General features: G+C 35.8%; 1 protein-coding gene across 4 annotated transcripts; it reads left to right on the top strand.

Moving 5' to 3' along the window:
* The first annotated feature begins 4,108 nt into the window (after positions 1-4,108).
* On the top strand, positions 4,109-15,457 carry LOC132165976 (serine/threonine-protein kinase ATG1t-like). 4 transcript variants are annotated; one of them, XM_059576701.1, is made up of 9 exons: positions 4,109-4,386; positions 12,287-12,404; positions 12,509-12,567; positions 13,289-13,353; positions 13,472-13,565; positions 13,637-13,717; positions 13,804-13,906; positions 14,033-14,154; positions 15,113-15,457. In XM_059576701.1, exons 1-8 carry the CDS (start codon positions 4,132-4,134, stop codon positions 14,098-14,100), a joined length of 843 nt encoding a protein of 280 aa, XP_059432684.1. In that variant the 5' UTR covers positions 4,109-4,131; the 3' UTR covers positions 14,101-14,154; positions 15,113-15,457. The 4 variants fall into 4 exon arrangements, with proteins under 4 accessions (XP_059432684.1, XP_059432683.1, XP_059432680.1 ...); XM_059576700.1 differs by having other exon boundaries at positions 13,795-13,906; XM_059576697.1 differs by having other exon boundaries at positions 13,780-13,906.
* The last annotated feature ends 900 nt before the right edge of the window (positions 15,458-16,357 follow it).

The following is a 16,357-nucleotide window of genomic DNA, read 5'->3' as shown; positions in this document are numbered from 1 at the left end:
TCAATGGTAATTTTAAAAGTTACACTCAACTTTGGGGATAAAAGGAGGATAAAATGATGATATATAATATTACATTGAATGAGTAATGCTATATACCGTCATTTTATCCCCAAAGTTAGCGTAACTTTTAAAATCATAGTTAGATTCAAGATTGATCACTATTGAATTTTGATCCAATAGTAATTTTAAAAGTCAAGTTAACTTCGAAAAATAAAAGAAAGATAAGAGGATTGTATATAGCGTTACTTTGAGTTTAATCACAATATTCTCAAAAATCCAAATTTCCAAACATGACATTCATGAAAATATAAATGTTATGAGAACTATATATTCCCCAAACCAAACCTAAATGCTATCTCTTATAAGTCACGTCAAGGATTCATTGTTTTTAATATCCAAGTACATGTGATGATCACCAAAACTCCGTGGACGATGAGCTCAACGGGTAAATCCAAAATTACAAAATATGGATTTAATTTAACAAAGTTTTGTTTATAGGTATGTAAAGTTGGTGAATGACTATCCAATTCAAATAAGTCCGAAGGTACATACAAATGATCAATACTAGGTTTCTAGACCATATTATGGCCATGTATTGAGACCAAAAGTGATGCATGGTGAGGAGAGAGTTCGTGCCCATTGAATCATGGGACCAACAACCTTAATTAAGATTGCCATTTTGTTTTATTAGGCTGCTAATGAAATTAATAAAATGTGACATGTTGACTAACAATATAAATGTAATCATTGTGATCGGCAGTTAGTTCCTGCGCCCAATGAAGCATTGGACCAACTTACTTAATTACAATTTGTATTTTGTTTTAGTAGGATGTTAATGAGATTAATATAATGTAAGATGTTGACTCTAATATAAATGAAACAATTATTTGACTGCAACATTCTCATCATGGCTTAAGTAGTGCATTTGAAGTGTTGGTACATATGAACGTCACAATGCGTCCTGTTCTTTAGGCTACTAGCTAGCCATGGATGGGTTGAAAGTAATGCTAGAAGTATGACTTTTGTCTTTTATTTTATTTTTCCAAAGTGATGTGACTTTTAAAATTACTATTTGATTTAAAATAGATTATTATTATATTTTGATTCAATGATAATTTTAAAAGTCATATCATCTTTGGAAGACAAGAGAACGGAAGTCATACATCTAGCATTATTCGATGGATGAGATATAGCCACGAGAAAAGCAAACAATGGATAAGACAAAGCTTTTATCACTTCGTGGCTTTGTCACTAATTTATTCTGTTGGTAGTATTGGAAGCAGTAATATTGGAAAATATATTTTGATTACACAATTATCTAATAATACTAAAGCGGTAGTCATAACCAACCAACCCTTTATTATTATTTTTTCTTTCTTTTTAACAAGGTGTTAGATCGGGCTTTTGACCATCTCATTTGAAAACCAATTGGTATCCAGTAAACGAAGCCAAATCCTTTTATGGCATTCGAAATCACACATCGCAATGCATGTTTTAAGAGCCGTCCAAGTGAGCAAAGTAGCGGCATTATTGAATCTCATCAATATGTCCCTCAACATGAGGCTCCCGCGACTCGAACCCATGACCCTGGCTCTGATACCATTTGTTGGATCGAGCCTTTGACCATCTCATTTGAAAAACAATTGGTGTCCAGTGAGATAAGCCAAATCCTTTTATGGCATTTGAAATCACACCCCGCAAGGTATGTTTTAAGAGTCGTCTAAATGAGCAGAGGAGCGACATTATTGAACCTCAACACAAGGAATAATCCAAGCATGGAATTGCCACATCAGCATTGTTTGATAGTTGTGAGATAAAAATGTGCTTTCTAACGTTACTAAAAACAAATATAGTAATGTTAGATATCACATTTTTATCTCACGTACAATGGTAACGTGATAGTCTCAACCAATCATTGGATCAATTCTTGCTAAAAAAAAAAAAAGTTCAATGGTTGGTTGAGACTCTCATATCAACATTGTGGGTTAATTATGAGATAATAATGCGGCATGTAGCATTAAAAAAAAAAAAAAAAAAATCAAGCTTATTGGGACCGTCATATCAATATTATAGGATAGTTGCAAAATAAAAATATTATATATAGCATTACTCTATTGAAAGTTATGCACCAGATGATGATAAAAAAAACATAAAGTTTAAAAAGGAAACAAACTCTTTGCATGAAGCTATCAACTGGAAATAGCATTTTTGAAATATTTGTAATCAGATTGTACTTAGAATTTTGAAGAGTCCTTGAAATGTTGAGAGGAGATCATTGAAAAGAATTGTTGTGGCATGATAATTAATTAAAGGTATTTTTTATATATAAAAAATAATAATTATTATATTACTATCACTATGATTTTGGTGACAAATTATAATACAAAAATAATAGGGTTAAAACCTCCCTGAAGTTTCAGAAGTTTTTCAATTCGAATCCCAATGTTTAAAAATTGGCAATGTACCCCCCTAATGTTTCAAAAATTTTCAATTCAGACCCTCCGTTACTAATTTCCGTCTAATTGGACGGAAATCATCCCACATGCATCTCACGTGGGTTTTTGATGCCCTCTATTTCAATTTTGCCCTTATTAAAACTTATGAAATTATGTAATTACCTTAATTAAACATTGCTAATTTTTAAACATTTGGGTTCGAATTGAAAAACCTTTGAAACTTTAGGGGGGTAAAGTGAATTTTCCCCAAAATAATATAATCATATGACATTATGTACATAGCATTACTCATGTTCTTAAAAAAAAAAAAAAAAATGCTAGGTGCTCTCCTAATGTTCTCTTGGTGTCCTCCTGGTCATAGGTGTATATATATATTTTTTTTAAAATTAAATGAGGGAAATAAGAGTTATTTTCTTTTTTAGAAAATAATATCCACCTAGGACTAGGAGGATACTAAGAGAGTACCAAACATTCTTTGTTTTTTTTTTTTTTAGAAAATAATATCCACCTATGACACTAAAAGAATACCTAGCATTCTAAAAAAAAAAAAAGAAGAATGTTAGGGGTCAATAAGTTCCTCATATTTGGCCTATATTCCATTATAATCAACCATTAGATTTGTGGGGTCCACCATTGATTTATGTGGGATCTATATAAGGGGAAGTGCTAGGGAGCTAAACAAATGAACCTAAAAAAATTTCAAAACTAATGTGGCAGACAAGGGAGAGGGAATTGAATTTTTTTAATTAAAAAACCTTTGCATGCCAGTTTGAAAATTTTTCTGAGTTCATTTGTTTGGCCCCCTAACACTTCTCCTACATAAGTTTACAAATCCAATAATTAATTGTAAGGGAATATGAGCCAAGTATGAGAAATTTATTGTCCTCTAACATTTTTCATAATCACTCATGTTACATTACAATAATAATAATAAAAAAAAGGGGTTAACTACCTAAAACCTCCCTAGGGTTTCTTTATTTTTTTTCTCCTGGGTTTTGAATTGTATCACAAAAGGTACTTGTGGTTTTGATAAAGATCAAATTAGTCCTTCCGGCCCGTCAGTTGACTGTTAGTTAACTTAACGAAAATGACACGTGGACCAATTAAATCTTGCCAGTAATTTATTTTTTAATAAAAAAATATATTTTTCAGAAAAAAAAAAAAATTGGGAGGCCACCCCCTTGGCTCCAAGGGGGTGGCCGAGCCACCCCCAGTGGGTCTTGGGCGTCGTTTTAGCCACCTCCTTGGCCCCTTAGGGGTTGCTCGGCCACCCCCTGGGGCCCCAATTTTTTTTTTTTTTTTGAAAAAATATATAAAAAATAAATTACATGACACATGACAAGATTTAATTGGTTCATGTGTCATTTCCGTTAATTCAATTAACGGTCAACTGACGGAAGGATCAATTTTTTATTTATCAAAATTACAGGTATCTCATGTGATACAAATCTAAACCCATGAAAAAAAAAAAAAGTAGTGAAAACCTAGTGGGGTTTTAGGTAGTTAACCAAAAAAAACAAAACAAAACAAAACAAAACATCATTTAAAAGGCATATTACCAAACGAGCCCCTGTATTTGGCCACATGCCACGTATAACTAACAACCCATACAGATGGGCGAACACGATACTTTGGATTTACAAACCGTGCCATTGTCGATGAGCTCGAAGCGCAAATGGAAACCGAAACTGCACCCGATAACACCGAACCCGTCAAAGGGGGAGACTATGTTCTAGAATCGAAGCTGGGAGAGGGTTCGTTCTCCACAGTGTGGAAGGCCGAGCACAGGTTGAGCGGCCAAGTGGTGGCGTTGAAGCAGGTCTACCTGTCCAGGCTGAACCGCCACCTCAGGAGCTGCTTGGACTGTGAGCTCAACTTCTTGTCCTCTGTAAACCACCCCAACATCGTCCGCCTTTTCGAATTTTTCCAGGTTCGCGGTATCATTGTCTTTAGCTTCTTCTCAGCTCTCGTCGCATACCCTTTTCGTTTTTTTGTTAAATCTGGGCGTTTCGTCGGTAATTATGTGTTTTTGGCGTTCTGGTGTGATCTTGGTTGGTATTTGTTAGGACCCATTTAATTAATTTTGATTTTTTTTTTTTGGCGTGTTTGGCTCATCACACTTTGTGATGTTGATAGAGAGCTAGGATTAGTTTTAGGGAAAACCCTGAAATTTCAGCTACAATTGAAATTACAAGCATTTATGTCTAACTCAATCCATCTGTCAAGGCTAGATATATTATAATAAGTTGTTAAAATATTGATTAAATAATTAAATTTACCTCCAATATGAGTTTATACTTTTGAGACAAGTGGTAATTTAATATGATATTAGAGCCACATGTCCTACGATTGAAGCTTGGCTCTGTCATTTACTCTCATTTCAATTAAATATTCTATATGTTGGGCCTTACATATTAAAATAGAGTTTGAGCCCACATGTTGGTAAAGTGTTAAAGTGTTGATTAACTAGTTAAATTTACCATTTCCTATTAACTTTAGTTTTTGGGACAAGTGGTTATTTAACCTACTTCTAGGTTGGATGCGTGGAGTTTGGTTCACAATCAAGAATGAAACCTAGGAAAGGTGATCTACTTGCTACCAAGGGCCTAGATAAATTGATTGTTCATCATGTACTATGTAGGAAGTTAGTCAGTGGAGACAAAATTTGTTAAATAGGGGTTTATTCCATATACCTCACTCCAAACTGTTGGATCTTCTGCTTGTCTTACGGCTGACGTCCAAATTCCAATGCATGATCTCATGAAGCAGAGCTCTTCTTTGTCACTTAGGAGGCTACCAGAGTCTCCTTAAAACTTCACACTTCAAATTCTAGGGCTGATGATGGATACCCTATAGATTATGAATGTAGAGAGAGGAGCAATATTTTTCTCATGCTCTTATGAGTGCGTTTGTTAAACCAACGTTGAGTTTTTTTAAAACCAACTTAGAATTTCTAATACTAGATTCTGAAGGAGAGAGAAGTTCTAGTAGAGAGAAATTAGACATCTCAAAACTAGTGGAGTCCTTTTAGAGACAACTTAGCCATAAATCAAATAAGTGGGTAGTTTTCCTTGTAACCTTTTCCCGCATTTGATTAGAAAAAAAAAGTGGGTGGTTATCAAATAGCCACCTCTCCCACTACTTGTTAATCCTTAAAAGATTATCTCAATTTGAATTATAACTCCATTAACCTATGTAGACAATCCATGAGTCAATTTAATTTCCAGCATCTCCCGCTCGTCCACATTGGGTGCCTTGTCCATACGCTACCTCCTCATGATCTTTCATCCAATCATCTCTTCATACGGCAAATGAAGCTTGCGACCTCACAAGAAGGCATTGGGTAGGAGTGCTATATTAACTCACTATCTAACTAACATTGCACCTCACTCGTTATATCTCATCCACGCCGCAGACTATTTGATCACACCAGATCAAGCATCTTTGATCCCTTATGAATTTACAACTTAAAAGCAAATATCGACCTTGTACCATCTAATATGCGATTATATAAAAAACAAAATGACATAATTGCTTGGGCATTGAGCCATACAATAAAGTTGTGCTTCAAACAATCTTCCCTAGACACTCATGTCAATTCATTTAGACAGGATCGTTTTCCTAGAAATGCTTCACAGGATCGTATTAGTTATGGTCTTAAGATAACATGCTAAAATATTGATATTAAGTATTCACTTCATGGCATAGTTCCAGGTTCAAAGGGCATAAATTATACCATTATTTTGGTCCATTAGGGCTCACATAGTGACGGAGCAGGGATTCATCCAAGCACTCCCTTAATTTGTCGTCTATAGCACATATAGTGTGAAATATATGCTTCATCAGAGCTTCCACTCAATTCAGCTTGTCACACTCAAAAGCCATACAAATCTTAATCTAGTCCCGGTAAATGCGCCCTAAACTTCAGTTTCTTAGCACAGTCACATGTCGAGTACCTATCTAATAGCATCTCAAGCAGATCTTTCATATGGCTCATAATAGCTAATATAGCTATTGTGATCTATTTTACCCCTCCAGCAGATGTTTCAAAATGAAAAGTTTTGAAAGTTCACTGTAGCATCTTTAAGCATTTTTTAATTCTTCTTTCTCCCTCTCTGTCTCTCTCTCCCTTCTCGACCTCTTCAGCAGTAGCCCTCCAAGTTACCACTAATCCATTATTAAGTAAGCATTCCACCTTCCCCATTGTTTCTTTCTTGCATTCTTTGACAAACACACACGCTAGCTCTCTCTCTTTGGCTATGCTGGGTTACACTAAACATCATGGGTGGTTGTTTCAGCAAGAAGAAAGGGTATTCCTTTGCTTCATTTTCTTCTTTTTCTGTTGCTGCTGTTTCTTCAACACCAAAGGCAGATCGAAACATTTCCCATGTTAGTGAGAGAGTAGAATAGAGAAGGAAAACAAAAATTTCCCATTTGCCATGTCTTAGAGAGAGAAGAAAAAAATAAAATAATAATTGAAAAATACTATTTAAATAAAATAGAGAGTAGAATAGAGAATTTGTTGGAGTGTCTATAGAAAAAACAGTAGTTAAGGTAAAAATTTGTACCTTTTCAGTAGCTATGTTGACTACTATTTCTAGAGAAGCTCTAAGATCTCACGTTTTGCTTTATTCTGGCTTCATGAAGTTATGTAAAGACTTCATGTGCGACATTCTTGGAATTTATCTTAGCCAAGCTAAGGCGACATACTTGGAATTTATCTTGCACACTACTGAAGTGCCAAGATAATTACTTTCTCACTTACGAAGCGCCAAAATAATCGTCTTGTCTCATCCCACTCGCTATCGTTAGGGATCATCCATATGAGTGGATTGATCTTAGCCTAGTGACACGTTAAATATGTGTGCTCTACATATAGTATCAACCAATTCACAATATGAAGCAAAATGAACAATTTCATTAATGCAAAAGATACTAATAATTGCAAATGTCCAATAAGGTATCCTCAAAACAACACAGATTAAGTCCTACAAAGTTCCAAAATCCAGATATGAGTCTAGAAAACACTTCCAGCAGTAGCCTTGGTAGGAAGATTCGCTACTATCCTGCTAGTGAAGATATGTTGTAGGATCATCTATCCTTGTGCAACAACATCACAAATGTAGTGAAACCGAATGTCTATGTGTTTGGTTCTGCGATGGTATATGGGATCCTTGGCATATGTCAAAGCTGCCATACTATCATGAGCTGCTGTCCACACAAAAAAACTCACTCTCAAAGGGACTTTAACTTTCCAAACACTCCTCCAAGGAAAAGATGAGCCCCCGGAAGTAGTTAACTCATGAAAAAACGATCGCACCTCAAATTTCCTCTTGATCTTTAACTAGATGATATCAAGAAGAAAAAATTGTTGCCCATTTAACTAGATGGAATTTAAACTCCTCCTTGATATCTTCTCATAAAAAAATCTCTTTGCAGTTTCTCAATCCTTTTCACCACACTTGAAGGATTAGGAAACAAAGATATAATAAGTGGGTAAATTGGACAAAGTACTTTTGATCAACGTCAACCTCCCTCCCTTAGACAAATATAGCCTCTTCCACCCCCATCCTCGCCAACCGCCTTTCCATTTTTTCTACAATACCATTCCATATAGTAACTGACTTGTATGGCACTCCCAAAGGAAGTCCCAGATATTTCATTGGTAACACAAGCACCCTACATCCAAATATACCGGCCAACCTTTCTACATCATCCATCTTGCCAATAGGAATGATCTCGGACTTCGACAAATTAATCTTCAACCCCGAGATTGCTTTGAAACACACAAAAAGACATCTCAAATTACGAAGATGTTTACCATTATCCTCGCAAAAAATTAAAGTATCATCTGCAAATAATAAGTGTGACAACCATTCCTGTAGTCTGTCTCGATCCCACTGTAAAACCATCCAAAAGACCCCTATCCACTATGGCCGCTGACATCATCCTACTTAGAGGCTGCATAACCACTACAAAAAGTAAAGGTGATAACGGATCCCCTCTTCTTAAACCCTGAGTAGTACTAAAAAAACCAGATAGGGGCTCCATTTATTAAAACAGAATAGTGAACCGTAAAAATACAAAAAAGCTATCCATGCTCTCTATTTCTCCCCAAACTCCCTCCTTTCCAACAAGAATAACAAGAACTCCCACTTCACATGATCATATCCCTTTTTGAGGTCCAATTTGCATATTAAATTGGTACTCCTGATCTGAGTTGACTATCAATACACTCATTTGCAATCAGAACCAAATCTAGAATTTGTCTCCCGTTGATAAATGCATTTTGTGAATTTGATATGATCTTCTCCAACACTTGTTTCAATCTGTTCGCTAGCACCTTAGAAATTATTTTGTATACTGCAGACTAGGCTGATAGGACGAAAATCCTTAATATTTACCGCCCCAAACTTTTTTTGGCATAAGAGAGGTGAAAGTTGCGTTGATACTTTTCTCAAACCGCCCTTTACAATGAAATTCTCTAAAAACTGACATTATATCCTTTTTCAAAATCTCCCAAAATGTTTGAAAAAAAACCCTAAGAAAATCCATCAGGCCCCAGGGCTTTATCTCCATTCAGATTTTTAACCACCTCCAAAACCTCACTCTCCTCAAAGTCTCTTTCCAAACAAGAACCCTCCTCTTCACCAGTGGCTTGAAAAGAGAGTCCATTCATCTTTGGCCTCCAACTATACTGTTCTAAATACAGTTGCATATAAAACTGTATTATATGCTCCCTTATCTCTGTAGAATCTGACAATAAGGACCCATTAACAAGTAAAGAATCCACAGTGTTATTTCTTCTATTCGAGTTCGCCACCCTGTGAAAAAGCTTAGTGTTCTTATCTCCCTTTTTCAACCAAAGACCCCGAGATTTCTGTCTCCAGCTCACTTTTTCACATAGAATCAACCTCAACAACTCCCTAGCAAAATCCTCATTCCTCACCTTTTCCTCCTCAACCAAGACTCTCCCTTCTCCAATGACATCTAGCTCTTGAATACCCTCCAATAAAGCCTTTTTTTGCTCCCCTACACCTTCAAAATTTCTTCATTCCATTTTCTCAAATCACCTTTCAAAGCTTTCAGTTTGCATGCAAACACATAACTGGGATAGCCCTCAAACTGATAATTCTGCCACCATAATTTCACTTGATCCACAAAGCCCCCAGATCTCAGCCACATGTTTTCGAATTTGAAATTCCCACCACTTCTTTTCAATACCCCACAATCTAGCAATAAAGGAAAATGATCCGACAAAACACGAGGGAGTCTCCTTTGAACTACAACAGGAAACTGTCCCTCTCAATCAGGAGAGAATAAAAATCTATCAATTCTTGACCAACATTGATCTTCCCAATTGTTGGACCAAGTGAACTTACCACCCACAAGAAGAATGTCCATGAGCCCCTGTTCAAAGATGAAGTCTAAAAACTCCCTCATAGCTGAAGAACAACTGGTATCTCCTGATCTCTTATTGTATATAGAATGGCATTAAAATCTGTTCGATTGCACCACGGCTTTTCCCACTAACTCATAATTCCACCCAATTCATCCCGAAGTAATTTCCTGTCAGTCATTATTAGGACCATACATGCCCGCAAATGCCTGTTCAAACTTATCATTTACAGACCGAAAAGAACACAACAATAAATCTCCTCACACAATCCTCCACCTTTTCTACCACCCTTCTATCCCACATGAGTAAAATTCCTCTAGAGGTCCCACTCAACCCTAAATAACACCAATCCTCATGAACACTGCCCCACAAACTTCTTACCACCTCCCTATTAATGAATTCTAGTTTGTTTTCCTGCAGACAAACAATATTTTCCTTCCACTCCTTAATAAGGCCCTTAATCTTCATCCTCTTCTCCTCCTTATTCAGCCCTTTCACATTCCAAGATAAAATCTTAGGCTTCATTAATCATACGGAGTCCCCTCCCCTTTCCTTTATCTCTGTTGTACGGGCCTCCCTTTACATCATAATTGATGCGCTTTAATTCTCTATTTCCTCTGGTATCCAACTTAGCGAAAAGTTCAGATGTGCTAACCATACTACTCGTATTCTGGTTTGCTTCAATAACAGAGCCCACATCTGCTCCTCATACCCCTCATATGACAATCCCACAATCCCACAATAGTCTTGTGTACATGTTTATTTATTTATTTTGTGTGTGAATGAGCTTCTGCTATTTTAAATTCTAACAAATTGATAGTAGAGGTTCTTCTGTTACACACATGCAAATTTCTGCTCATGCTTGTCTTGGCACTTATTTAATTGTTCTTGCCTTTTCCTTTGCTCGAGAGTCTAGTGCTCTCACGAATATTTTATTAAAAGAAAAAAAAAAAAAGCAATAACTCAATTGTTTTGAACTTAAGATGCCACATGCACTTGGTTATATACACAACAATTTCTTGGCCGACTTGTTGTGAAGGGTGATCTATTTCAGATGTTTGGTTTATCTCACTTGACGGTTATCTCTGTCCCTATCACATTAAAACTAGTTTATTGCTTGTTGACTCCATTGTGGTTTTCATGAGGCCCAACGCTTGCCACATCACTTGATTATATACACAACAATTTCTTGGCCTACTTGTCGTGAAGGGTGATCTAGTTAAGATGTTTGGTTTAATCCACTTGACTGTTTGCTGCCCCTATCACATTAAAACTAGTTTATTGCTCATTGACTCCATTGTGGTATTCATGAGGCCCAACGCTTGCCACACATTCTTTGCAGTCACTTTTGGAAAATGGACCCCTTTTTTTTTCTTCTTCTTTTCTCTTTACCAAAGGTCCAAAACCTAAGATGTTTGCCAAAACCAACCGTGGTTTTGATATGTGGAAGAGAAGGCAAGGGGTCATATCCAAGAAGAATTGTGAGACCCATTCGTTGGTGGGTTAGTTCACCCATTGAAGTGCCTGGGGACAGAAGGCCATAGAAATTTCCTGAGCATTTTTCCATTCTTTTACTTATCAAAAAAGAAATTTCCTGAGCACCATCTGAGTGTTGTGAACCTTTCAGTAAAATGTATAGTCCTCATTTGTACAAGCAACTAAATGAGCTTCATTTTTTTGCTTTCTGCATTCTGTTACCTTTTCTAATTGTTTTCCAATGAGTTTTTCAAAGTGACACTGACATCATATGCACGTAGACTGGTCTGGATCCCTCATCTCCCCTCCCCAACCCCACCTCTGGCTTACATTTTGTTCATGAGTCTGGTCTGCCACTCATCTGTCTTTGATTAGAGATTGGTCCTCTTTAAATAATTGATCAAGATTTTATAAAGTAAATTAATCTTTTTCTCAATCCAAGCCAAGATTTTAGAACTAAATGGAATATTATTTGATCTAGATTATAAGCGCACCTGTAACTGCATGGAATGGGTGCAAACGAATTGCTTTAAAAGTGAGATATAGTTTAAAGAATAAAATACAAAAATTAAAGTTACAGTTCTTTTTGAAACGACTAGTTTTATTAATTATGCTAGTTTTCTCTGATGATTGAGAACCTCCACTGTCCAATTACTGAATTGAAGAAAATAGGCCAATACCCTTGAAGGGGATCTCTGGTCGTTGTATTAAGAATCCTAGTGTGCGTAGTTTACTAAATTGGCCCAAGCATCTTGTGTGGTAGCGAACCTAGAGAAACTACCTTGTGGTTTTTTTTTTAATGAATCAGAACATTGTCAGTCACGATGTGTGGAGCAGGTATTAAAGTAAGAGTATAAGCTCATTGTATTCTCTTAAGTCAAAGAATCTAGAATATTTTTTATACACAGAAAACTAAAAACAATTTCTTGTATGCTCTCTTTTGTTTCATCCTCAGGCTGAAGGTAGTATTTTCCTTGTCCTGGAATTTTGTGCTGGTGGAAATCTTGCTTCATTTATTCGACTCCATGGGAGAGTTCAAGAACAGATAGCCAGAGGATTTATGCAGCAGCTCGGTAACTCCTTTGCTTTCTTAGCGATAGCTGGGTTTCATAGTTGCTGCTATTGCTTCCATGCTTTGCATTAGATGAACATAATGCATTTGACTTCTTTGATGCAGGAGCTGCTCTGGAAGTACTGAATTCTCACCACATCATTCACAGGGACTTGAAACCAGAGGTAAGAAATTTGGTCATAGGGAAGTAGATGGTAACAAGGAGATGAGAGCTCATGGTTCTATTTTGCATTTTTTACCTACTTAGTAGGTGTTCTGTTACCAAGTCTATCTGTATTGTTTTTCTTTCAGTGAGTTCCTTTTTTTCTTGTTTTCCATATTAATACAGCATGCAGCTTCTCTCTGACTAGCAACCATCCAGTCTAGCAATTAGTTAGTTCGTACCATATGATGCTATATGATCATGATGATCCCTCATCTAAAGTGAAAAGATGACATAAAATTTTAGTCTATGTTGTTCACTGAAGGATCATTTTTTATAGACTTCACCGATGGGTTGCCACTTTGAAAGTTAAAACTTAAAAATTGAACTTCCATACTACAGGCGATTTCTAAACGTTCAGATGTTGCATGGGGGAAATTCTAACTTTTGTATGATCTTGTGAATTTCAAAAGTTAGTAATTTTTGTAGGCATGTTTGTGTTTGTCTGACCTCGCGATAATTTCTGGACAAAAGGAAAAGAAAATGAAAAGGAACAAAACTTGCTAAAATTGGCTAATATTACAGTCTAATAGGTAGCTGCAGAAGCAAAGTTATGCTATGAATTTCTTTTTATGTTTGTACTTTGCTTAGAAAAAAAATTACTTTTGTGTTGCTTAAATTTTCAATTTCACGAGATCAGAGTTCCTTTTAATTTTCTTATCATGGTGATTCCAATGGCACAGAATATTCTTCTCTCTGTCCCCAAGGATGATGCAGTCCTAAAGATATCTGATTTTGGACTTTCAAGGTAAAATCATAGCAGAAGGGCAGTAATGCAGCTTCCCATAATTTATACTTTTCTTATTATGAAACATTTGTTGAATTTCTAAGTTATTCCCGGCATTAATTTTTCATATTGTTGACAGATCTGTACATCCAAGTGATTATGTTGAGACAGTTTGTGGAACCCCATTATACATGGCTCCAGAAGTTCTTCAATTCCAAAGATATGATGAAAAAGTAAGATCATTGCTAAATCTCATCCTTTTGTTCTGAACTGGGAATAACTTAGATTTAGGGCTTTGCTATAGGTTGACATGTGGAGTGTTGGTGCAATTCTTTTTGAGCTTCTGAATGGCTATCCACCTTTTCGTGGTAGGACTAACGTTCAGGTATCACCATGGTCCTAAATTAAGGGTCCTTCAGATGCACGGGATACAATCACCATTAAAAGTTTTGTTTCCCTCAGCTGCTACAGAACATCAAGACATGCAAATGTCTTCCATTTTCTCAGTTATACCTTCCGAGTTTGCATCCCGACTGTGTTGATATCTGTTCAAGGCTACTGTCTTTAAATCCAGGTTTAGCATATTGTCTTAACTGAATATTTATTTGTTTGTTATACCTCCTCCCAGAAAAATTATATTTTGTTTTACTCTTGAGTCATCTCTTAGACTTGTACCTTATATATTCCTGTAATGTTGCAGCGGACCGCCTGTCCTTCAATGAATTTTATTGGCATATTTTTTTGAGAAGAAAAGGAGTGGCAACTTAAATATCAACTCTTTGGAAATCCTATGCGGGATATTCCTTGTGGGACACTCTCCTTGTAAGTAAAGCTGGACATTGTGAAAATTATTCAAATGAAGTGTCAATTATTTGCCCCTTCCAGTACCTCAGCTTTAATGTCTCTCACCTCCTTTCCATAGCTAACAGTGTAAACTGCAACCAAGAATTATCTCTGATCATTCCCTGCTGCTCTTGCCTGTATTATTGACCCCAATCAGGCTGTGAGCCTAGTCTTTCTTCTTGGTTTTCTCTTGCATATGAGCAAGAAATTTTGAATTAGTGGAAATCAAAATATAACCAAAGTGGCCTTGGCCATTGTTTTATCCGATATGATGATTCATCTTTATGTTTTCACCATCTTCAATCTGCCATATGAAAGAAAGAGTCTTAGCTACTGTTACCAGTTAGAGCATTGTTTCATTGCAAAGTACAGTGATTTGCTTATCTGAATTTTCTGTCTGATGATATACTTCTGTAGCATGTTTTGTATTAGCTGCACCTGTTACTAATGCATCTGTTTCACATACCCGTGTGGATCATTTTCCTCTTAAATGTCAAAACAAATGAGGATATAAAGAAAGGAGAGTACCCCATATGCAAAGCCCCCTTTTTTGTTTTTTGAGGGGAGGGGGTGGGGTTTGATAATCCATTTGAGAAGCCAAACAAACATATATAATTGATCGTAAAAGATCTTCCTCACTCCATCTAGAAAGAAGAAAAATAACTGTTTGAAAAAAATTGGACCAGCAGATCATCAAAAATCAATTCACTACAAAAGAAAGCATCCTCAATTTCCCTGCTTTTTCTCTTGATATATACTTCCGATCACATTGTCACATTGTCTATAGACTATATCGATACATGAAGATGTCTTGATAGACATTTTCTTCTAGGTGGTTGACATGGAGTATCAAATTGTGTAGATTCTATTCTCCTTGTGACATTTGATAACTATGTTTTATGACATATATGCTTGGAATAATATATTAGGCTTACAGTTTTGCCTAGGTGGCTACTTCAATGACTTGACGCCGGACAGGCGTAGTATTCACTTGTTAGCCTGTTGGTGGTGATGTGGATAAGCTAGTGGACGAGACAGAAATATAATCGTCAAGAGACTTTGGATGAAGATGGTATCGCCTTCTTCTTGTCCTGGATCGATCATCTCCATTTGGAGAAAAATCATTGTCTTGTATCAAAATATAAACCAGTCAGTTTTCGTTGGATAGAGTTTTCTTTGAAGCTTTGTTGAAAGAATTTCCTTCAACCCAATGTATTAGACTGATATCTATTCAAAATACATACAATTCTCACATAAATTTTTAATGAAGTATGTAATTCTCTCATGTATTTTTTTGGACACATTTTAGTTTTAATATATTGAATTGGAAGAAAACTTTGTATGAACCAATGCACGTCCTAGTGGAGAAATAGCCCATGCTTCTACTACTGGAAAAAGTAACATTTTGTTAGTTTCTAATATTCGTTTTTGTGAAACATATATCCTCTTCCATGAATTCGTATAATGATTCTTTTTCTTCCAGGGTGAGTATAAAACCAAATGCAGTGTGTGGAGATAAATTCCGACTATAACTTGAAGATAACTTCTAACCCGATTATCAGATAAATTATAAACTCCTACTTCTATAAAAAAAAAAAAAAAAAAAGGCAATAGATACATATTGCAATAAAAACACTGCAAGGTGACTCAAACCCTCAACTAAAATAGATAATTGTCGACATGTCATATCCCACCTAATGTATTATCAGAACAGCAAATCTTGACGTATGCTTTATAGCACTTGTGAAAGAAGTAACAAAAACACAAGTTGTAAGCACTAAGCAGATTCTCTAAATTTCATTATCTTTTCTAAATATAAGGAAAATCTTCAAAAAAAGAAACTCATTTGGAGCTGATTTTTCTTCCTTTCACTAAACCAAGTGTGAGCTACAATGCTACCCTTATGATATAATCATAATTATTTGATATTATTTGATATTGTCCGGTGTCGTATTAGAGTCTAATAAGGAGTATATCTCCGTAGATTTTATAGTCCAATAAATAGTTAGATTCTTTCTTTATTAGAGACGTTCAAGTCAAGACCTAATTAGTCTATTATGTATTATGTAATCAATAGTATATTGTTTCACTATTTAAAGGAGAACCATGAATAACAAAGTATGAGTTGATTATTGTTTTAAAATACAGTTTATTGTGGTTTGGAGGTCAAGGTTCCCTCTAA

This window comes from Corylus avellana, chromosome ca11, assembly GCF_901000735.1.
Source record: "Corylus avellana chromosome ca11, CavTom2PMs-1.0".
Taxonomy (NCBI): Eukaryota; Viridiplantae; Streptophyta; class Magnoliopsida; order Fagales; family Betulaceae; genus Corylus; species Corylus avellana.
The sequence above is the reverse complement of the archived record's forward strand: the minus strand, read 5'-3'. Positions and strand labels throughout refer to the sequence as shown.